This window comes from Vanellus vanellus (assembly GCF_965231255.1).
Source record: "Vanellus vanellus genome assembly, chromosome: 2".
In the NCBI taxonomy this organism is placed as follows: domain Eukaryota; kingdom Metazoa; phylum Chordata; class Aves; order Charadriiformes; family Charadriidae; genus Vanellus; species Vanellus vanellus.
In genome coordinates, this window is record NC_138906.1 from 152,495,747 (window position 1) to 152,520,999 (window position 25,253).

At 36.0% G+C, this 25,253-nt stretch overlaps 1 protein-coding gene across 3 annotated transcripts in view; it reads right to left on the bottom strand.

Moving 5' to 3' along the window:
• Positions 1–25,253, bottom strand: part of CSMD3 (CUB and Sushi multiple domains 3) — a gene marked incomplete at both ends in the record, with an annotated part of 716,885 nt that overhangs the window by 222,817 nt on the left and 468,815 nt on the right. For all 3 annotated transcript variants that reach the window (XM_082479076.1, XM_082479075.1, XM_082479074.1), the window contains 4 exons: positions 12,062–12,264; positions 13,118–13,244; positions 18,315–18,506; positions 24,169–24,325. In XM_082479076.1, the coding sequence (XP_082335202.1) occupies positions 12,062–12,264; positions 13,118–13,244; positions 18,315–18,506; positions 24,169–24,325 (679 nt within the window). The remainder of the gene's footprint in view (positions 1–12,061; positions 12,265–13,117; positions 13,245–18,314; positions 18,507–24,168; positions 24,326–25,253) is intronic.

Sequence of the window (25,253 nt, forward strand, 5' to 3'; positions counted from 1 at the left end):
TCATATTTCTTCTGTCTGATAAGAAGCAGAAGATAGAATACATATTGATGTGACTTGTCACATAGAACTTCCTGACTATTTCAGGAGTCAATAGCTCAAAGAATGCAGTGCATAGGCCTAGCTTCAGTTTCTGTTTCAAATAATCCTTAACTATTCTAAATGAAATAAAAACTTGGAAAGAAGATAGCTGAATCATCAGTATAAGTTTCTGTTGCAGATCTTCCAAGACGAACAGACAAAAGATTAAATTCTTGAACGAATTTCTGGGAGAAGGTCCATGTTGAGTGTCTAGAGCTGGGATAGCAGATTGGCTTGCTTCTCTTGTTGCTGTATGAACTGTGAGAGGTGATGGAGCAGTAGATGCTGTGGATTGTCAATAGTAGCTTCCAGGAAACACACTCCAAACTTTCTCGGAGCAGCAGCAGCAACCACCTTGGCAATCCAAGGTTCTGGCATAGGCAACTGGTCATTTTGCTGTCCAAATCCAGAGGAATAGTACTTATCCTGCAGATAGCAGAGCCCATCTCCACCATACCTCTAGAAGTCTCGGTGAACCTTTCTGAGTCTTATTTCCGTCTTACACTAGAGCACTGGCCAAATACATCCTAGCACCAAGTCTGGTACCACACATCAGAACAGGAAACAGATGACTGAAGAAAAGTTATACATTGGAACAGAAAGGATAACACTCCTCCCCAGCAGCCCTCCGTGGGTATTTTCCTGGCTGCCTCTGAACTCACAGGGACCACAACATGGGCAGAACACAAAAAGGGGTGTGTAACACAAAGTTTGAAGGTCTTCACACCCCAGTTGTGTTGTGTACTTATCTTTGCAAACATGTAGTTGTCAAACATAGGTTGTGTGCATGCTATTGTCAAAAGAAGGGTTAAGTCAAGTGGATTTTCCCTCCTGAAAAACAAGTTCACTAAACAAGTTACAGATTTCTTGTGAATTTGTGCACCTACATAGTCCCTCAGTGGGGATTTTGCTGGCTGTCCCCAGGCTCACAGAAACAGCCACAACTTGTAAAGTTGGATGAAAAGATGCACGCTGGAAACTGCTGTTAGGTCCTTTACAAGGTAATGTGGTTTTTTTTTTGTTTTTTTCTTTCCCTATTTCCCAGTGTATAACAAATGATATTCCCATTTTGGTAATATCATCCTGATAATAAATAACCAGTAAGGTCTTTGTATGGTATTGTTCTCTTAAACTTCTGATGCATTATATGTGGGCACACGCACATGTACGTGCTCATACATCCACCCCTACACATAAATTGATTACAAAGCTTTCTGGGAGATCCCAATCTGCAAAAAAAGCTTTAGAGGTGACCCTGACTAGCAATCTTTTGAAGACAATTGTTACCGACAAAAACAGAAAGTAAAGCCATGCCTGGTAACCCCCATAACACATTCTGCTCTAAGTATACATTTGACAAGTGGGAAATGGGAGGGATTTTGGGGAAAAGCATCTACCCTCTGAAAATGACTACTAAATCAGGCAATATAATCCAGCGATATGACTGGTTTGCAGTCCATCCAGGAGCCAAGCTCCCTACAGCATAGGGCAGAAGGGTCTCTACAGGAGCCAAGCTCCCCACAGTGTAGGTCCAGGGGGACCATCCACAGGGCTGGAGGCCAGCACGCCCACAGCATTGCTCAGGAGCCTTGTGCTGAGCTGAAATGAGGGTCCTGGGCAGGGGGTAACGGGGTTCCCAGATGAGGATGCTCAGGGTCAAGTGAGGCCTGTTTAGTGCACTCAGGACCCTGCCATAGGAAAATATTATTTTCTTTAAGAAACTTTGAAAGAAAATATAAACAAATTAAGTTTGGAACTGAATTTGTTGTTCATAGACTTAAATAATTACTTACATTTCTGTGCATAGAGTTGGCTTCAAGGATCTTACTCTTAACTATCAAAACACACTTTATTTTAGTAATTTTATTTGACATGTAGAAGAGTTATTAATCATTTTGGGGAAAAATAAACAAAACTAAACAAAAATTAAATTTGGCCAAAGCCTAGGAAAAAAGAAAAACAAACATCTGTCTGGTTTGGTTTTGCATCTTTCTCCTGCCACATATTCAATATTTTTAGTTAAACCATTTTATGTATTTGATGTATATTGGAGCTTATTAAGAAATCCACTCCATACATAGTTCAATCAGTGTAGATTCACCTGTTAGATTTTCTGAGAAGGCTCAACAATAGAGGTAGCTTTGAAAGACATCACGAATTCATGGTTACCATAGATACCAAGTCCCATGTTATTAACTATTCATCACGTTGGTTTTGTTTTGTATTGCATATGATTCTTTATGAAATCTGGTGGTTTATACTTCTGTGTTTCCAACAGCAATGGTTTGTATAACCAATAATGAGAAGTTTTAGAATAAGTTTTAGAACTTGATAACTTAAGTTGGAAAATGTAAACTACTTGGCCAACTGCATACTTAAATATTATTTCATTGCTATTGTATTCAGAATTTGTATCCAGATTATTTTATGCATTCTACTGATTATCAACCAAAAGTATTTAGTAGCAATTGTTAACAGAACTTGTTTTAAAAGTGTTGTTTATATTGTAACCTGGTACAGTCTCACATTATTTTTGTGGGAGGAAGGGTTGAGATCAAGTTCTTTCCTAAGGTACTTTATCTGATTTTACTGCCAAATATGTTTTAGTTCTTAGGGACATAACAGGCACAGGTTTAATGAGATAACCTAATTTTTTTTTTCTTATTGTTTTTGTTGACAATTTTCATTATTTTTTAAAATGTATTTTATTAAAACTATCTGAAGCACTTCACTGCTCTTATCATGTTTTATTGGACAACTATATGAACTATTTTTTCCCAGTTCTTAAGTAGATCTCTTTTTCCATAAATATGAACTCTTGAGTTCTGAACATCTATTATCCCTTAAGCATTTGCTCATAGCTTTGGCACTGAGTATGAAACCCAGCCCCAAATAAATTAATTGACATATGGTTTCAGATAATTGCTGGAACTCAGCAGAAAATGGATACTGTGACAATATGTAATCACGCTGGCAATGCACTCCAGCTGGGGAGAAGTGTTTTGAAAATCTTAATTTCATTTAGATTGCATGTTTTGGGGTTTGGGTTTTTTTTTTGGAATGACAGGGGGTTTTGAGCTTTTTATACCAGATTTACCCCTACTTCAGATGGCATATATGAATACAGGGAGATAGAAATAGCTTCTCAGAAAGAAGCGATCACCAGGATCTTGGACCACACACAAGGGCTACTCATGCATTGAAAAATCTTACCAACGATCATCCATTTCTTAATACCATTTCTACTGAAAATATCGTTAGGATGACCTGAGTGAAAATACATCTGCTTAATTTGATTTTTTACAGACTAGTGTACAACCTGTTCTTTTGCAACTGTTAAGGATACAGCTGTGCAACAGAACAGCACTGCTGGTTTGCCTTGCCCTTGATTTTGCACTCTGGGTGAACCGAAATCATCTGAAGAGAGGGGGATAATGCTCCTACCTTAAAAGTTAAATTTTCTGGTTTGTCTTTTAGTATCACAAATTGTATATATGCATTATGGCCTTACAGTTTCAAAGCCCTATTAATATTTGTGAAGTTCCTAAAGATAGGGCCAAATTTGGAGCTTCTGGCACCTGGTAATTAGGAAGGTGTTTAATCTATCTGACAAATTCAGCATTTGTTGACTTTTTGCCTTTTTTTTTTTTTTTTTTGGTACTATAATTGAACAATTTGGTATTGATACAATTCAATTTGGTATTGGCCTCATTATTTGGTAAACTTCTGTCCATACACTTGAATGTCATTACTCTGATCTTTGTTAAGATAATTAATTTTTTTTATTTAGGAAAGCATTATAGTATGGTCACTTACAAAAAGTTACAGAACACTGGCAGAAAACAGCTTCTGTTTTCTCTATTCTCATTATACAGATTAAACCTTCCCAAAACAACAATGGGAATACAAAGAATAATAAAGATTTGATTTTTTTCATTTTCTTTTGCATGATTTTAAAATTCCTCTATGTAAATGAATTTTATCTCAGACTGCATGTCTGAATATGTCCAGCCAGTCTGAAGTTACCAGTCCACCAATAATTTTTTTCACAGTCATATAGAGAAGACTGAAAGGTGACCAATTCTTCAGTTGAATGTCTTTGCTAGTTCTGTCCTTTATGAGATTAGGCAGCTTACTGGAATGCTTTTAAGAAAAAAAGAAATATTTCTATGGTAATAAAATAACAAAAATCTCCCTTTAATTTAACTATGTTACAAAACACCCAGCCCTAGCCAAGAATAGGGTAACAGGGAAAATAGGAACAGACAATGAGCTGACAAACTTGAAGTAGCCTCCACGTTAAGAACTATTCTCAAAATTGAAGATGATGTATATGAGATGTAAAAATCCAAATATAGAATTTGAAAGAATTATGGCTTGAGAAAGAGGCTCCGAATTCCACAAGTGAAAGCTTTTCAAAAGACAGTGAGATTAGTTACAGAACAGGAAAAAGTATCACTGATCAAGTGTAAATCTAGTTTGATATGCCTTCAAGGAATTTCACTTATATAGGTATATTTTTGCCATTCTCCTAAAATATTACTTCTCTCTAGTTATATTTTTGTGATATGTTCATGCCGTTACAAGCTAGCAATAAAACTTTCCAACACCTTTCTTTCTTATGGTATGGTTTACATACAATAGAAAACACACTTCAGTTACACTCATTGACTGCAAACGAGAGATGCATAAGTGGAAGGACAAGAAGACCTTGGAGAAACAGAAGATAAACTTCAAAATAGCTGTCCCTGCTGTATATCTATGCATTTTACTGTAATCTGAGTGTAAATAAAGGATAACAGTACTGAAGATGTATCTGTACTTGCAGGAAAGAGCACATTGTGTGCACGCACATACATGCATACATGTGTGTGCCTGTGTATTAGTCTATAAAGGATGCCTATAAAGGATGGCACATGAATCATTAATAAAAAGATACTACAGATACTGCAAATCAGGAACAGAAAATCCATCTCCAAAGTAGCATTAACGCAATACCAGAATTTGTCAGTGAAAGCTGAGAGCGGAAAAACTATGGCATCTCATTTATTTACCATTGGAAAATGGTTTCCCCAGTAGTATGACTGAATATCAATTCCATGCTGTTTTCTTCTGTGTTTTATACCAAATACTTAACAAGATACACTTTCAGACAATACTGCAAAATCAGCTCACTACTGCTCTCTTACATGCAAAACGTATTTTAAGAAGATATTTCAATGAGTCAGGATGAACTTCACATACATTTAAAGATGCAAAATGTCACCTTTACATGGTTTTATCAACATAATTTCTGTAAACCTCAGCTGATGTATTTGCCAGTCACACTGCAGTTTGCCTGTAGTTCCATGTAAGTTTGCAAAAAAGGACTGTTGAATAACCAATGTGGCGTATGAATGCAGAGACTAATTTTCAGGGTGAAATCTCCACCAGACAAGTGGTTTGGGAGATAATTCTTTGTACATAGAAAATAATAAGTAACAAGCCCTGATCTCATGCAGTTTTACTCATTTGCTGATAGCAATGGAAATGCAAGGAAGGGAAAGCTTCATTGACATTATACTCCTTATCCACTCAATCAAGGCACATAATTTTGCTCCCAAAAGAGTCTAGAGAGGCAAACTGTATTATTAAGCGCAGGCTACTATTTGATGGTCAGTCTTCATTATCCCTTCATTCTCCGATTTGCTACCGTGACTAAAATCATACAATTGCGTATGTGGATACAGATCAAATTGTACTGTCTTTCTATTGATGCCACAGCTATCTGTTAGGAAGACAACTGTTACACAAAATAGCATAATCTTTATACTTTTGACTATATTTTTTACTGACTAATACAAAATAGAAAATAAAATACATGCTATTAATTAAATCTTCGAAGTATCTTACCTGGAATAATTTCAAAGATTTGTACAAACATATTACTATAGAAACATTTGACTGTCTTGTGCACTATTTTGATAAATAACTAACTTTAAAGAATTTATTGAAAGAGATTGGATTAACCAAAGAGGAAAAAATGATGAAGAAGTTAAAGAGAACCTTTTTGGAAATAGAAAAGTAGTTTCATCTATAACATTATGTTTCCACATAAAGATATTTTTGCACTTCCGAATTTATTTTGTTTCACAAACAATTATAAAGATCTGTAATGTTTTTGTTTGCAAATAAAATGACTTACCAGAATTACAAATTTTATCCAAGAAACCTAAAGTACAATGTTCAATTTTGTATTGCTTTAACATAAAACATTTTTTCAGATTCAAAGAATAGATTTCACACATATGAAATTAAAATATGACCTTAAAACATTAATTTGAGACACATGATATACCCAATTTAGAAAAAAAAATCAGCTTGAACTCTCTGAAATGTTATGTCACAAGTCAGATAAAGTCTATTTTGTACTCTAAACCTGCAAGTGAGTAGGCTTTGTATTGATGTAAGTTACAAGGGTTTGGCCAAACTATGTTGTATGGGGTTTAAATTAAGGAATTTCAATCTTCAATATAATTAAAATAAGTTATTTTTATGGTGACATGAACAAGAAGACTATTTGTTTATTTATCAATTCCAAAGTATTTATAAATTAACCTGTTTCTTTCAATACTTCCTTTCTGCTTTCAGCAATCCATACCATAACTCCAGGTCTCTCTAGCTACAAGCCTTTACCAGGGCATTTTACATGGAAGCATTAACTCAGGGTATTTGCCTACATAAAATACACGTATCCTGTACACTACTGAACTAAAAGCTAATAGCTACTGAGCAGACAATATAATTTATAAACCTGTGGCAAGAACAACATTTTTACCATTGAAAGACACATAAATGGGTCTTACCAATACCTGCTATTTAGAAGAAAGGCAACGAGTGATAGAGAAACAAATTTATTCAATGGGTTCTTTCTTTTAAGCCACTCAATGCTAAAACCAGACCAAACAACAACAACAAACACACAAAAACCCCACACACAAACAAAAAAAAACACACACAAACAAAAAAAAACAGGAATACACACGCCAACGCCACCTTCAGCAAAACTAAACTAAAAACAGAGGGCTAAATGAAGAAGTGTGAACATTCATGGTTATTTCTGGTAGAAAAATTGTCATCCTGAAATCTCTAAATCTAAAGGACTCTTCTCAAAGTTGGAAGAAATAAACAAACTAGAGTATGAAAACATTTAAGATTAAAAGATCGTTCTGCTATGGAATAGACATGAGGAAGAATAAATCCTGTCTTGCTGCTTCAGAAAAGTGAAGAAGTTAGGTTAGGAAGTGATCCTTATACCGGTAGTGCTAGTAGTTAGCACTCTGAGAAAGAAAATAGTTAAATTCCCAAACTCATTCTCAAATCACCTTCAGGTTAAACATGTCAGAAGTAGTGATCTCTGTTACTGTAAAACTGGAGAAAAGAAAAGAAAACAACCAGGTGTTCAAGTATTAAAAAATATTCCTAAATTACTGTGGTGAATATGGGTTTTTTGAACACAAAATTCCCACCAAAAACCCAGCCACACCCAAAAAAACCCTAACAATGAAAGCCAACCAACAAAATGAAACACAACAAAAAAATCAGACACAGGACATTTAGAAGACGCTGTAGCTGTAAATCAGCATTAAACATAAATACAGAAAGCTGACTGGTAAGCATTTAATCATTAAAGGTAATCAAATTAAGCAATATCATGCATTAAAATTCTAGACTGGAAATTAATATTACCAAACTTAAGACATCCAGGTAGGTATCCGACACAAATTTTCTAGGCTTTTTCTGTAGTCTACAGAGACGAGTAACTCCAAAGGTCTATTCACCCAGTCTTAAAATTAGGAGGGACAGCTGTAGTTTGACAGTAGAGTAAATCCAAACATTTAAAGGCTTATCCTGTTATTTACAAAATTGCTGTCACATGATATAAAATACTGCTAGATGACCCATTTACAAAAAACTCCCAAATACTCAAAACATATTTACAGGTTAGTTCTGCACTGGCTGCCTTGTAATGCTCCAAAAATACTCTGTATTTTGTGCTGTTTAATTAGAAAAGTGTCTGCATACTTAGGCCTGAGCAGAATGCAGCCTGTGGTGCTGAGTGACTCAGTAGTGCAGCTATCAACAGTGAAATAATGGCCTGTGAAAGATGATTACAGATCCTTCCTTTCTGCGTGAATGATAAGTGGCACCTGAACTGTTAAAACTAGCAGATAAAACTTCCCTTTAATACCAGATTCAAAGGCCCTTGAAATCTATGGAAATAATCTCATCAACTTCAGTAGGATCTGATATTACACACTTCACGCATATTAAAGGGACTAAAAGATTATTTTAAGCACACACAATTATTATCACCCAATTTTTTGTAGTTTGGTGTTCCCACTCAACTTCTTTCAGTTCTTTTTCTGTCTTTTTCTCTTTCAGATACTACTTTCAGCTGGGTGAAATGAAGCAAAGTCAGCTGAAGAAAATGTTTCATTGTGCTTAATACATCTGTCTGACCCTGGGGTATAGAGCTCATGTCTCTGGCAAATACACACTTCTTCCCTTATCTTTCTCCTTCATTTTTCTTGAAGGTCTGATTTTCTATTTAGTGCAGAATTTACTGACCAAATGAAGTTACTGCTGATTTCACTGGTGTTTTTCCAGTATGTACTGGGCTCTTCATGCTTTGTTTCTGACAGTACAGAGGAAATATGCTGTAACAGGTACTTCCTGTTTGCATATTGCTTTTGGCCTGTTGTCAAACTTTCATTCTTCTAATTTAAGGGGAGAATGCTGGCACCTGTTCTCTAGCTACATTATTCAATCTGTTCATCCCATTTAGACGTGTTCCAAAATCCTCATATTGCAATCCCACTAGAAAATCTCCAGAGTTTTTATTTTTCTTTTACAAGTATATAAAAAACTTTTAAATATTCTACTTTTGTACGCATCTTTTTGTACTTTGCTTTTCAGGCTTTGTGGGTTGTTTTCTATTGTGTTCCTTCACTGCCATCTCAAAGGAGACTGCAGAAACTAAGAAGCATTAAAGTTTATGTGAAGAGGTTCCATAGTCATGGTTTGCAGACATTCAACAAGAAAATAATACACTACACATCAAAGACAATACTAGACCAAAGGTCTACTCTGCCTAGTGATGAGATGTGAAGTCACGAGTAGTGGTGTTTATTTCTTTGTTTACATTAGATGTATAAAACAAGCTGTACTTTCAATAGTCCTAGGTACCTGATGGTGGTGAAAAGTGCAGAATCATGAGCAGGCTGATCTCCCTTATTTCATCCCAAATGCAACACTTTCTCTTCTCCCTCTCAGAGTAATGCATAGTTATACTAACTCAGAAAATTTATCCTTGTCAAGCATAAAAAAAATCTGCAGTATTCCTTAGAAGTTCAGCATAAAGTAAATAGTTTCCTTCATATTGATCATTTATGGAAAGATATTATGAATGTTAAAATAATGGAAATAGTTCTACTACTTCAAATAACAACCTCCCCCCCCCCTTTTTTTTTCCTCCAAAAAGGCATGCAAACAAAAAAGAAACAAATAAAACAGACTAACTGAGTCAAAGGGAAAGAAATTCTCATCTTCACTCCCTTCTCCTTCCCATACCCTAATTTTTACAAAATTATTAACAGCTTTGATGCCTTGTAGAGGATTGTGTTGGGCATCCCTAGACAGAGACAATTCTAACAGTACCAGCTGTAATACCTAATACTAATTAAATTACAATTTTCTTTCTACTATTTATATAACATTTCAGCTTCTCTAGGTTTTCCCTCTCCCCCCTGTCCCTTCCCTCCCACCTTTACTTTGGTGAAGAATGCTATCTCACCTGTAATTTATGTTACAAGATACAAGTTAATTTTCTGTATATATTGGATGATTTGTAAAGGAGTCAAATTCAAATTATTCCGCATTATCAATGGTGAACATTTTCACTCATTAAATAAATGACAGATGCAGAGCTATGTATAAACAGTTGATAAAATGAGATAAACAACTGTAAGGAACTGATAAGAAGTTTAATCCACATTTTACAAACAGATTTTTGTTTAAGGACTAAGAAAATAATACAAAAGATAAAGCATTCAAGGTTCTAAAAAGGTTTGAACATAAAATATCCGTTGTCATTGAATAACATCCCTCTTGAGGTAAAAGGGCCAATAATCCACTTAAATACTCATACCCAATTTCATGAAATGGCAAGAGGAAAGTTAAAGCAGATACCTCCCCTGTGTGAGCTTTCTGTTTGTTAATTACACTGTAGCTAAAGTATGCAGACACCATCTGTTTCACTCAGACAACATTATAAACTCAAAGAAAGTATATGAAAGCTTGAACCGAAGTTGCACTGAATTATCTTTCTCTTTCCTCCATCTCCTCAAATACATTTCTTCTCTGGTTACTGAAAAAAGTATGTTCATACAGCAACAGTGGAATTTAGGTTGTGAAGCTATTTATATATTATTTATAAAATCTTAACTTGGGGAAAAAAACAAACAAGACAACAACAACAAAATCTCTGTGGTTCTGATAAGGAGTATATACCCAAACTGCACAACGTCAAGTATTTGAGAAGGATCACTGTGATTTTGTGAACGCGGACTGAAGAGTAAGAGAAATGCCGAGGCAGTAACACTTCATGGGTCCTTTAAACTGTCATCATTAGATCCCAACAGACTGCAAAACCATGGAGAATTAAATAAAATACCTCTCCTTTCAGATGAAACTCTAAAACCTATTTTCAGGTAAAGTACTGGAAGTACATCAGTAGCTGCTTTATGGCTTTACTACCATGTACCATCCATTTTTCCTTACAACTCCATTCTTATTCTACATCAATCTCTTTTTCCACTCACCCTAAATGACTACCTGAGTAAGTTCAGTGCATAAAACTCTCTCCATTCCCTTTTCGCTTAACCATTAAATAAAGGAGCATGTCTGAGACTGGAAAGCAGATATGTGAGACTCTCCCAAGCAGGCTCTGGAAGGGCGTAAGGCAAAAATATCTTGGAGCTAAGGAATTAGAAGCCATTCATGGCTTCAAAAACCAGCAGATGGAGCAGAGGCATTCTTTCACTGCAAATTAAATGTCTTTTACTTTATCCTTTCACTCACATATTTCATTCTTCCTTCAAATTACTGTGTGTGCACACGTGTATTTGTCATGCACATAGAAAGAACGAGGGTAGGGGGAAAACGAGGGTTAATACAACTACCAAGCACAGGAAGCACAACAAGGTAAATAATGTTATCATTAAGAGTCTCTGTGTCAATCCATGTTAGAAACATTGCTACTGCTAGACAAAATGATATTAGATCAGATCTTGCTTATCTTGAAAAAAAAAAAAAAGAAAAAAAATATATATATATAAAAAATTTCACTGACCAGGAAAAGAAAGAAGGTCAAAATGGACCTCACTCAATGATTTCTTCTGTATCAGCACTAAAAATGTCTAAAGGGATTTAATAACAGTTAAGTAACTGTTTAGATTTGTCACCATGCTGCCTGTAATAAGATGAAACAGCGCTAGAAGGCAAAAGGGAGAAGGACACTGCTGTTCCTGTAGTGCTATTTCCCATTTCATCCTATACAAGCACAGCAGGAATGAAAACTCTGCACAGATGTCTCTGAAAGCAGAAACTCGTATTGATTAGAAAAGGATGGAACCTTTAACATGCCTACATCACCTCCTTTGTGAAAAACACCAATCATAATTATGAGCATTCTGGCACTGCCCCAGCTGCCCTTGAAACAAAGCCAAATTAGCAAAGGACACGATTTTTATTTATTTCTTTTTTCTTCTAAGACAAAATTATAGCTTTACAATAAATCTGTAAGTCTGGGCCAATTCTTTCCCTAGCAAAATCAGAAATGTCACTGATTTCAATTGTACCCAGCACCACAGTTACTTGTGAGTAAACCACTTTATAAAAAAAAAAAAAAAAAAAAAAAAAAGAATTAAATTAATCAACTTACTTGAAAACTGTATGGCAAATCCAGATTTGCTGATATAAAAATCTGTGTCAAACTGGATAGTTACTATGTTGAGTGTACTGTGAATGCCTTCAGGAACAAGGGATCCACTAATTTCTTTGAGTAACATCTCATTCTCAGGTGGACCATCCCAAACTCGTAGAATGTCATGGGATGCCTCAGTATCAAAAGCAAGAAACTGGAGGCTGTAAGAATACCATCATTTTATTGTCAGCTTTCATATTACTCAACACCATATCTTTAGGAACAAACCTAAACCAAAAAGCAAATAAACTTTGATTTTCATTGGCTATTTTCTGTAATGTTCACACCTTTATCTCTGGATGCTTAAAAATGCAATACCAAAATGTATTTGAAAGAAAAATTCTTTTGCAACTAATAATTTTTTGTCAACATGAAATAAATATATTGCTTTAGCCATTCAAATAATCTATAAATACCCACACAATCTTTTCAGAAAATAGTTTTGTTTTTCTTAAGACAATATTATGTATCGCATTCCCATCAAAACAAATTAAATAGAACTGTAAACCCATGCAATTAACGATACAGTGTGAATAAGTGTCTGACTTAAAATAACTACTGAACTGCAGGTTGTTTTTTTTTTTTTTTTAAATGTAGATTATTCCACTAAACAGTTCTGCTGATTCCAGCACTTTTTACTTTGTACATATTCAGTCTTGTAACTTTGGTATTAAAAGAGCATTTATATTAGATATTTTAAAAACAGATTTCCAGTTAGCATTTCTAGTTTGTGTATATGCAAACATGTATAGATATATAAATTATTTTGAAATTCATCAGCATTTCACAAAATTATAACAAATTTTAAACCAAAATTTGATCTTCTTCAATATTTATTGAGCAATAGTTTCAACACAAACCTACATATTCAGACTTAGAATGACAAAAATAACAACCTTGAGCTGCATCTTAAATTTTAAAAACTAAATCCCCTTTTTCTCCATTGTACAGGTAAGACTTGGTTATTATATAAACAAAAATATCTGTAAACATTTTAAGATTTGTTTCCCGTACCTGACAATATTTCCTGGGTCTACTTCAATCACCCACATGCAACGCAGATTGTTGTCATAGGGAAAAGGATAGCCAGGAGATAAGATTCTTCCTGATGATTCTCCCTTAAAACGGCCTCCACATTCAGCTAATAAAAAACATTACACAATGTGTTACTTTCGATTCATTACAGGTGGTCTTCCAGCTAATCATCCGAGCAATCAATTTATACACCTTCTTCTTTACCAAGTAAGTAGCAAACTAAAGTAACTGTGTGGCTTAAGATTGTAAAACAACATATAAGGACTTGAACCGCCTTGGGAAAGGAACCTGCAAATGTGGGTTGATTTGAATAGTGTTGTATTTTCCTTTGGCACCTATGTTTTTCTAATAATTTTGAATACACCACAATAATTAGAAAACATACCATTATATAACAAAAGGAATATGGACTGTTACTTGAAAAAAAAAAAAATAAACAAACAAACAAACAAAAAAAAAAACAACAAAACCCAAAAAACCCACCAAACAAAACCAACATGTGACCCTAAAGCAGTAGAATTAAATTAAGAAAACTAAACAAATGAGTAAGTAGAAAATAAAATATATTTAACAACAAGAACAACAAAAAAGACAGGATACATATTGAATAAAAGCAGACTATTAAGAGAGAAAATCAGCCTTTCAGCCTAGAAAAAAAGTTATAAAACTTGTCCTCATGATGAAGATATAGCGTTTCATAGAGGCTGACAGATGGTAAGTAGCTCCTTCTTAGATGGCCTCAGCCAGTCATTAGGCAAAGCTGAGGATTTCATAATATTAATACCTAATCTTTGAGAAAACCTGATTTTTTTAATGTAGATCCCTGAGGCCTTTAAAGCCTTCCTATTTTGCTTTCCTTCCTTTTAAAGTCCCTCTAATGCTTTCTCTCTTGTGAAGTGCAAAGCCAAAATAATGCTTTGATTAGATGTCTTGGTATCACTAAAATGCAGTTTTATTTTGACTTAACATCATCTAAAATATTTAGTTAAGAGATTTATTACCTTATGATGTGTGAGTTCTGTGATAAGACATAATTGAAATGCTACTCTTGATGGATTTTCTGACATAATAAAAGTAAATTTGCAGAGAGGTAGCTTTTCATACATTTTTAAAGCACTTTGCCAATCTGTTAATTCCTAAATACTTTTTTAAAAAAAATCTTTTGCAATTATTAAACTCAGAAGATAGCATAGTCTGTTATCCTTCCAGTAGAGTAGGGATATAAATAGAGTACACTATAAAGAAAACATTACTCATGTCAAACAATTAAATTAAAAATTAATTATATTTCATCCAGGACCACTGAACAACTACAAGTTTATAATTTCTAATTATCACACAGGATAACCAGTTTGCTTTTTTTATTATGATTTTTGAAGGTTCCATCTCCCTCCCAAGTGGCTTATTTCTGAAGCAAGGTTCCAGCTCCCCGGTTTTGCTGGTTGCTGAATCAGCCATGCAGCTGGTGACTTCTCAGAAAACAGCATCTTCTCAGGCTGCAGTCAGCAGTAACAGAGCAAACCCCTTTTTATCTTACATCTCCAGACTGCTTACTATGAAGACAATCTTAATTAAGAATCTTAATTTTGCCTCCAAGTGTAAATGCTAAAGATTCTTCTAAGGATATCAAGTTAAAGGAAATATGTATTATAGTACATTGCTTTCTGCAAATTCCATGGATAGTATGTTGTATTGTAACACTTACTACATGTTTAAGATTTATGATTATTACAACTGCTTGAAAACAGTTTTGCTATTGTCTTGTCAATGTCACATTTTTCCATAAAATGGTACTAAAACAAGAACAGTAGCATTTTTAAGGCAATTTGTGATAGTAGCAGCAAACTAAAGTGTCTGTTGACTTATTTTGCTCATAAATATCCATGACAAAATTTTATTTGTGCGTGTCAGCCTAAAATATTTCATGCAAAGCACCACAGTTTTCACAGGTTCTCATGGTTTGCCTGAACAATCTGTAGACCCTAAAAGATCTTGTGGTGAGCTGGGACCAAGTTTTTGTAAGCACAAAACTTGAGTGCATAGAGCTACCAGACTCATAAACAAGTATTCTGGATATAAAGAACATCAGCATTGTAAAAACAATCTTTTTTTTTTTACTGCTGATTCATCTTCACATCATGCTATTTAAGCCATTACTGAATTTAAAGTCTCAAAAACTGACTTTTGACCACGGATGAGTAAGAGATGTTCAGACTCAGGTTTTTGTTTGGACTTATTAAAGAGATATCAAAAAGGGGTCTCAGTCATGTGTAAAAGCCTTTGTGATGCAACTTTGTTGTTTTCTTTGAGGAACATTTCTAATCTGAGCATTCTTTTTCTTACTGATCTTGTGCATTTCTTAACTGCCTTTCTGCTTCCCAGCTCTCTTCTAGCCAATTATTTCCTCATGCTGTACCATTACTAAGACATCATTAGTCTTTTACTATGTATTTTTCAGCCCGAGATACCAACTGATGTCTAAGGTATTTTATAGGATTCATACTTCATCGCTCCAAGAGTATTTTAAAGTATCTGCAGTGATCCTTAATTAACATTAAAAACTAGAAAGTATCATTATTTACAATTGTCATTCAAAAACTTTTTGACTTCTTAATCTTCTCTAAACAAAATCTCATTTGTGTTAATTAAAATTAAAATCTACTTAGCCAAACCAATGAAATCTTCAGGTTGGGATGGATACTGCTGTTGATACAAACAACAGCTTTACAGCAGTCTAACTCTCTCTGGATGCAAGTAACATGTTATACTACTTGGCTATGGATAAATCACAGAATCACAGAATTATCAGAGTTGGAAGGGACCTCTAGAGATCATCTAGTCCAACTCCCCTGCTAAAGCAGGATTGCCCAGAGCACATTACTCAGGACTGCATCCAGGCGGGTCTTGAAAATCTCCAGAGAAGGGGACTCCACAACCTCCCTGGGCAGCCTGTGCCAGTGCTCTGTCACCTGAACCGTAAAGAACTGTTTCCGTGTATTTGAACGGAACTTCCTGTGTACTAACTTGTGCCCATTGCCCCTCGTCCTGTCACTTGGAACCATTGAAAAGAGCCTGGCTCCATATTCCTTCAGCCCACCCTTTAGATACTTGTATGCCATAATAAGGTCACCCCTCAGCCTTCTCTTCTCCAGGCTAAAGAGTCCCAGCTCTCTCAGCTCTCTCAGGTTAAATACTTAACCAAAATAACCAAAATCAATATAAATCATTCTAAAGTTCATTTAAATGACATCGTCTATGTACTTTTATTTTCTTACAGAAGTGCAATATGTAAAAATACATGGCATTTTAAACAGGGTAGATAATTAACCTCCCCGTGAATAGCAGATTAATAGATTTTTTTGTAAAAGATTAATTTAAAACTCAAGAAGTTTACACTACAGATTGATTCACATTCTAAATAGATTCACCTACAGAGAACATTATGGAATAATTATAATATAGTTTTCAAAAATATTATGGTGGCAGTGCAAAACTTAGGTGCTTAATTTGTGTAAATTTTGAAAAACAGGGGTTTGAGTTGGATGGTTTACCACTACTGAAACAACAACAAAAAAAAGAATATAAAATGTTGAGTATATGCAGCATATCATCACTTTTAACAGAGGTCCAGATTCAGCTCTGGATTTCATTCTGTTGACATTTTTTATTAATTTATATCAGCTCTGAATCTAGCTGACTGTCTAATCCAAAGGTGGCAAACCTGTATCTTTTGAGCTGGATACGTCTAATTTGGAGAGGGACTGCTGAATGATTAAATCCAGAGACCTTCCTCCAAAGAGCCTCTATCATGTAAGGGGCATAAAAAAATAGTGTTTATCTCCCATGTGTGAGCTATTCTAGTGACTCCCTTCCAGTAGACCTTCTAAATTTGGCCTAGTTGATGGTTTGAATATTTGCTTAGAATATGAGAAAGTTGAATCTCCCACAGTTAGTGTAAATAGTGCACAGTACATAACCTAGATAATCAGTAAAAATGAAGGAGTAACTTTAGACATATTTGCCTTGGTCTGTTTTAAAACTAAGCAAGAACTCACTCCTCTATATAACTGAGTGCTACTACGGTGATACATCCTATGATTTTTAATGCTTATAATGGAACTGAATATGTAACTTGCTGTTCAAACTTTTAATTTCAACTTTCTAGCACCTGCAGATTTTATTTTATCTTTTTTTTTTTTCAACTTCCATCATATGTACTTTGTACACTCCAATGCCATGCTTTCTTCTTAATTCTTTGGTTTCGTGTATCTTAAATGATATAGAAATTAGTTAAGGCTTATCACAAATTTGGGATTTAAGCATTTATTCCATAATTATTACTCTAAGAGAGCTGTTCAGTTCTTATTTGTTGCATACTTTTCCTAAATGGGCTTGGTCTTGATAAAGAAGTGCCAAAGTACATTGATTTCCGTCAAACTTAAGTTTAGGGACAAAGTGCATTTCACCCCTTGCTTCTGCTACTGACTCAATTACAATTTCCTCTGAAAGGAGATGAAAAAGGAAGAAAATTACTAAAATATTTAAATCTTGCCTGCTTTTTGCTCTCATATGGAAGAAATTGAGCCTGTAGGTATATGCACAACTTACAAAGTTTATGTCATACTGTAATAAAGTGTATAATATTCATCACAGCCACATAACAGAAGCCAAAATACAATATAACTCTATGTCTCTTCATATCTTTAAGTTTTTCTTTTAATTTTTTTTATAGTATTTATCTGTAAATATATGAAAAGTATTCTAGCTTAATGCTATTTAGATACAAATAGAAAAAAAAAAAAACCAACAAACAAACCCACAACAAACTACTAGTTTTACAAACCCTCATAAAACATGTATTGTTCTGGCTTTCTGATTAAGCTGTCTTTTTATGTTGACTATTTGCTGGCTATAGCTAGATTTTCACATATTCCGAATTTCAGTATGTGCAAATGTTTAATAATTGCTATCTTTTTTTAAGCCTAAAAAGGCAACACCACTCACATAGACTTAGATGATATTTATGTAGACAGATCTGTAAATGTATGTGTAAATAGATCAGTATACATACAGACCAAATTTCACATAGCTCTAACAAACCTTCCAATTTTTTCTTTCTTATATTCAGATAACAGCTAAAGTAAAAAAGAAATGAAATAAAATAAGAGTCTAATACCAATACATGATGGCAGAGGATAGTCCCATGCCCTTCTTTCCCCCGTCATACACTTTAGGAGGCTACTTCCATGGAGTGTGTAACCTGGATTGCATCCATAAATTATAGTGCTTCCAGCAAAATGGCCCTGGTCACTGATTTTATACCCAAACTGTGGCACACCAGGGTCCTCACAATGTGAAAGCTCAAAACCTGTGATAGGAGTAAAACATTGTAGTTACAAAATCAAGCAGGTAATATATTAATGAAATTAAGTCTTTTGTTTTCCAGTGGAAATCAAACATTTTCAGACTCATGTAACAACATATTTAAGGTTTCTTTTCTGTTTTCAAACAGTCTAAGTACGATAATAGTCTATAACCTTCACTTAGAGCATGTAAACCAAACTGTGTCATGACATCTTTTTTCCTAAAAGTACAGTTAAAGATTGAGAACGAAATTCATTATCATTATCAATCAGTCCTAAGATGATATGATAAATTGTAAAATGGAAGTTAAAGTGACTGCCCATATACTTTGACAACAATCTAGTTTGTGAATAGACATTTAAAGGCTCATAAACAAAATTGCACAGCATATTTCTTTGATGTTATTATGCACAGTTAACACCAATGGCACAATAGCACCTATGGCACCAGAGAAATACTGTTATATTCATTAATCCCCACCCTAATCCTGCATTCATTAGTTTGTAAATTTAAAAACTACATGTGGGAAGCAATGATAATGATGATATAGAGCGTTCAAATCAAAGAATTTGGACATTTTTGAGAATTAAGAGATGTGGAGCAAGAAGAAAACAAAATTACTTATGCATTACACAGAAACAGGGAAGCATATTAACATTTGGGAAAACAAACTGTAATTTGGGAAAAAGATTTTCTATTCCAAATAAAGTTTTCTATTATTAACTGAGAAGCAGCTCGAAACTTCACTTTGTTCAAAATGAAATGTATTTTATCAATATCATGTAGCTCAAACTGTTTGTAGGTAAAAAAGGCACTTTGTGTCAGATTGATATTCCTATATGTAGGTAACATGGGAGCAAATGAAGGGTTTTTCATATCTGCATTGTTCAGTGGTCATTTACACAGTATTTGTCCATCTGGTCAACAGTTAGTAGCCTTTCAAAATCTCCTCAGGTACTGAATCATTACTATTATTTGATTAAAAAAGTGATAGTTATTTCACTTTACAGGTAAAATGCTTCAGGTTGGATAAGGCTTTTTGCTCACATAAGGAAAAAAAAAAAAGTCAAATGCCCTATCTTCCTAGTTCTTCCTTCAGCTTTTTTAAATGTCTCACTGAAAATGGCTCACTTCCCAAAGAGCCTCCACAATCTGTAAGCTGAACTTTTCTCATTCTAGCCAAGCTACTGTTTCCCAGTACAGACTGCACTGCAGAAGCTCTAGAAGAGGCTAATGTGAGTCCCAATTGAAGAAGCTTTTTTGATATTGCTAGTCTGGATACATACTGACCAGTTAGAATTTCCTGTCCTCTAAGAAAATTGTTGATCATACTGCATGATAAGAAGTTAAAAAGTGCCTTGATCCCTGAGATGTCCTCATCTCTGGATGGCCTGCTTACAGACACAGAACCAAAGTAGTCTTTTTAACTGATCACTTCCCTCTTGAGGGTGAACATGTAACTCCATTGCCTAAGCGCAGGTACAAGCAGTGTTTTTGCTGCCCTAAGTGTATTTCAGCTATCCACACAGCGCTGGCTGTTCTGGCAACAGGACCCAAGGGAAAAACGCTGACATCACTCCGATCTTCAAAAAAGGCAAGAAGGAGGACCCAGGGAACTACAGACTGGTTAGTCTCACCTCTGTCCCTGGGAAGGTAATGGAGCGACTCATTCTGGATGTCATCTCCAAACACGTTGAAGAACAGGAAGTTATTGGAAGTGGTCAACATGGATTTACCAAGGGTAAATCGTACTTGACCAATCTGATAGCTTTCTATGATGTTATAAGTGGTTGGCTGGATGAGGGGAGAGTCGTAGATGTCATCTACTTTGACTTTAGCAAGGCTTTTGACACTGTCTCCCATAACATCCTCATTAGGAAGCTGAGGAAGTATGGGCTAGATGAGGTGACAGTGAGGTGGATTGAGAGTTGGCTGCGGGACAGAACTCAGAGGGTTGTGATCAGTGGCACAGAGTCTAGTTGGAGGCCTGTAACCAGTGGTGTCCCCCAGGGGTCAATACTCAGTCCAATCTTGTTTAATATATTCATTAATGACCTGGATGAGGGGAAAGAGTGTATCCTCAGCAAGTTTGCTGATGATACCAAACTGGGTGGGGTGGCTGACACCCCAGAGGGCCGTGCTGCCATCCAGCGTGACCTGGACAGGCTGGAGAGCTGGGCAGAGAAGAACCTAATGAGGTTCAACAAAAGCAAGGGCAAGGTCCTGCACCTGGGGAGAAAGAATGCAAAGCACCAGTACAGGTTAGGGGCGGACCTTCTGGGAAGTAGCTCGGAGGAGGAGGATCTGGGGGTTGTGGTAGACAGTAAATTATCCATGGCCCAGCAATGTGCTCTTGTTGCCAAAAAGGCCAATGGAATCCTGGGCTGCATAGGGAAGAGTGTGGCCAGTAGGTTGAGGGAGGTCATTCTCCCCCTCTACTCTGAACTGGTGAGGCCACAACTGGAATACTGTGTCCAGTTTTGGGCTCCCCAGTTCAAGAGGGACAGGGAACTGCTGGAGCGAGTCCAGTGAAGGGCAACTAAGATGATTAAGGGCAACTAAGATGATTAAGGGCTTGGAGCATCTCCCTTATGAGGAAAGGCTGAGAGAGCTGGGACTCTTTAGCCTGGAGAAGAGAAGGCTGAGGGGAGACCTTATTATGGCATACAAGTATCTAAAGGGTGGGCTGAAGGAGGATGGAGCCAGGCTCTTTTCAATGGTTCCCAGTGACAGGACGAGGGGTAATGGGCACAAGTTAGTACACAGGAAGTTCCGTTCAAATACACGGAAAAACTTCTTTACGGTTCAGGTGACAGAGCACTGGCACAGGCTGCCCAGGGAGGTTGTGGAGTCCCCTTCTCTGGAGATTTTCCAGACCCGCCTGGATGCAGTCCTGAGTAATGTGCTCTAGGCAATCCTGCTTTAGCAGGGGAGTGGGACTAGATGACCTCTAGAGGTCCCTTCCAACTCTGAAAATTCTGTGATTCCGTGAAAACTGTATCCTTCTGGAAAAGCACCTGGTATCTAGGGGCACAGTGAAGGCAACAGTTGGCTATTTTAGACAACTGAAAGAACATGAATGCTCACAATGTGTCCCTGAAGACACAGAATGTTTCATTACAGCTTGTGGGGGTGTCTACTGCTTAAAAGCATCAGGGTAAGCCCACGGTACTTTTGGAAGGTTTCATTGTCTACATCTATGCAAAACAAATATTAGCTGTCTTTCCCAAAATGGGAAATGGCCAATGGGTGATGATCAGTGGCACAAAGTCTAGTTGGAGGCCAGTAACTAATGATGTGCCCCAAGGGTCAATACTGAGTCCGATCTTGTTCATCATCTCCATTAATGGTCTGGATGATGGGGCAGAGTGTACCCTCACCAAGTTTGCTGTTAACACCAAACTAGGAGGAAGGGCTGTTACAGCAAAGGGTCATACTGCCATCCATCAACCTCGACAGGCTGGAGAAATGGGCAAACATGAACCTCACGAAGTTCAACACGTGCAATGTCTGGTACCTGGGGAGGAACAACCCCATCACAAGAATCTGTTGGGGGTTACCCAGCTGGAAAGCAGCTTTGAAGAAAAAGACTTGGGGGTCCTGGTGGATGCCAAGCTGAACACGAGCAGCAATCTCCCCTTCCAGCAAAGAAGGCCAATGGTAACCTGGGCTGCATTAGGAGGCATGTTGCCAGCAGGTCAACAGAGGTGATCCTTCCCTACTACCCTAAGCAGTGCTGAGGCCCCATATGGAGTACGGTGTCCAGTTCTGGGCTCCCCAATACAAGAGAGATGGGGAGTTAATGAAGATATTCCAGCAAAGGGCCATTAAGACGATTAAGGGATGGTAGCATCTCTCCTGTGGGTATAGGCTGAGAGAGCTGGGATTGTTCAGCATGCAGAAGAGAAGACTCAGGGGGAATCTTACCAATGAATATAAATCTGAAGGGAGAGTGTAAAGGAGATGGAGTATATTGAGTCTGGATGGGATGGAGTTAATTATCTTCATAGCAGCCCATAGAGTGCTTTGTTTTAGATTGAATAAACCAGTGTTGATAGCACACCAATGTTTCTGCTATTGTTGAGCAGTACTTGCACAGCATCAGGTCCTTCTCTGTTTCTCACTCTGCCCCCACAGCAAGTAGGCTGGAGGTGAGCAAGAGGCTGGAAGGGGACACAGATGGGACAGCTAACCTCAAGTGACCAAAGAGATATTCCGTGCCATATAGTGTCACACTGAGTGATAAAATTGGGGGATAGTCTGTCCAAAGTGGCATTGCTCAGAGACTGGCTGGACATTGGTCTGTTTGTGGGAGGTGATGCCTTTGCATCACTTCTTTTTTTCCTTTCTCTTTCCTCCCTATGTTTATTTTGACCCGTGAGTTTTTCTCACTTTTTCTCCTCCAACTCTACAAATACCTACAAAAGAAGATTCAGTGCTGTTCAGGCTAATAACTATTCAGGCTGGGATAGTGCATTCTACAAGAATGCCTGTCTCAAAAGACAGGAAATGTTAATGATAAGGTTCAAGTGCCGGGCTTGGACTTACTAATATATATAAGAAAAATGAAATACTTTGACATTTACATAGTAACACAGCACTGGAAAGCCTGTCTTTAATCATAGGGTACAGTCCTATGCTCTCACAGGCTATACGTGGTATAATTATGAAACTTTCACCTGAAAAATAATTACATACTCTTGTAGTACCTTGAAATATTTTCCTTTCATTCTGTTAGACTTATTTTTATCAGAACTAGATTTTAAAACATGGTGGAGAGTTTTTGAAATATAAGAACATTTTTTGAACAGGTGACAATGAATGATTTAAGTATAGGGAGAAAAAAGACTGTTGACAGCTGCATTGCGGAATTACCTTATAATACTGTTCTGCTTGCTAAAAAATAAGTTTTATATAATAATTAAGCAATGATGAAATAATTGTACACTAAAGAAGTCATACATTACATGTCAATAGATACATGTAACAATCACACACATTTTCAGAAGTTGCCACTTGATAAAATAGATGTGTGTCGCCGTTTCCTATTTACCCTCTAAGCTAGAGACATGAAATGATTCTTCCTCTTCTAATCTTTGTAGTTTAATTTTTTCAGCCTACATACAGGTGAGATTTTTTTGTTAGGAATCATTCTTTCTCATATTGGTTCCAAATTGGATTATTCTAAACAATAATCTCAACTCAGAAATTGTTAGTCTAATGCAAAATTAGTATCGGACACAAGTCTTAAAATGGAGAATGTCTTTTACTTATGAATTACCTTTATGAAACAATGAGTTTTGGTTACGCATTTAAAACTACTCACATGCTTAAGTATTTTTATGTGCTAATACAACTAACTGAAAATTATCCTATGATTTTTCTTATCCTTTCCGAGACTAAAAATGCTTCAAAATAACCCTCTAGAAAATAAGAGAGTGGTTTAAGCATCAAACTTCGCAAAGTACTGTCAAAGCAAGATTTCAGTATGCTACATGATTTGGGTTTTTTGAGGTACAATTATGAAACTATTATTTTGATAAGTGATGAGTGATTTGCTGTTGATTTTATTATTTGTCTTTTGACTGCATTTTCGTCTTATGAGCAAAAAATTTTCATTCCTTTACAATCATAAACCTATTACTACAGTTTTCTCAAATACTTACTGGTATACACAAGCTGAAACCCTTCATCAGTGCCCTCCGTGTCCGAGTTAAACTCCAGCCACAAATGATTTGAAGTACTACTTAGTGTCAGACCTCTTAATGATGCCCCAGTATACGCACCCAGAAGGTGAGCAGTATTGTCTTTGCCATCATAGATCTGTGAAAAAGAGGCAAGTTTTACAGTTATGAAGAAAAAAATGATATATTTGATTTATAAAATAATTCTTTACTTCTCCATTAAGAGGGAGGACAGCTTTGCAAAGGGAGATCTATTGCCCATCAATGTGAAGTACTATTTGGATATGCTGTTTGCCTCTCTTAAGTTGACTTAATTGTGGTGATTTTTCAAACATACAATTTAAATTGTCAGTTCCTTTTTTGTATAACAATAGAGGTGGACAGAGGTGCCATATCAGCTCAGTATTTTTAAACTTCTGTTTTCTCTTTCTCTGCCAGTATTGCAATGCTGTTCACAACCTACCAGCAAACATCTATTTTGTGTAGTTGTGTCTGCCTGAAGTCACTGAGGTGGCATAGTAGCTCACATCTCCCTAACTTTGGCTTGTTAACTAAAGGTCTGATTATTTTTTTTCTATATAAAGAGAGGTTCAAATATAACTATAAAGTAAAAGGAGACTAGGAAACAAAATACATCAAACAACTGCTTCTGTGAGTTGAGAAAGTAATGTAATCTTTATGTAAATTGGAGTACAGCACTTTTATTATTTATTTTTCTTCAAGAGTTGTTCTTTTCCATATTTGAAACAGAAACTTCTATCAAACTACTAAATATAAAAAGCAATCTTTTAACCATTCTCAACAAATTTCCTTACAAGCTTGATTGCTTTAACACACCACAGGTTGTTGCATCCTTATCATTCCTAAAAATAGTTAAACCATAACTTAACAATAATTGCTAACCCAACCACTGTGTCCTGTAGGATTTATTTAGTGACTTTTATAATAACTGAAATTTTGATAAATAGGTTTTAAGGTAAAATTCACTTGCAAATCAGTAAATTGACCTTTGAATAATTTTCAAATTGCAATATAGGGAAATTCTAAAGCTTTAGTAAAAAAATCAG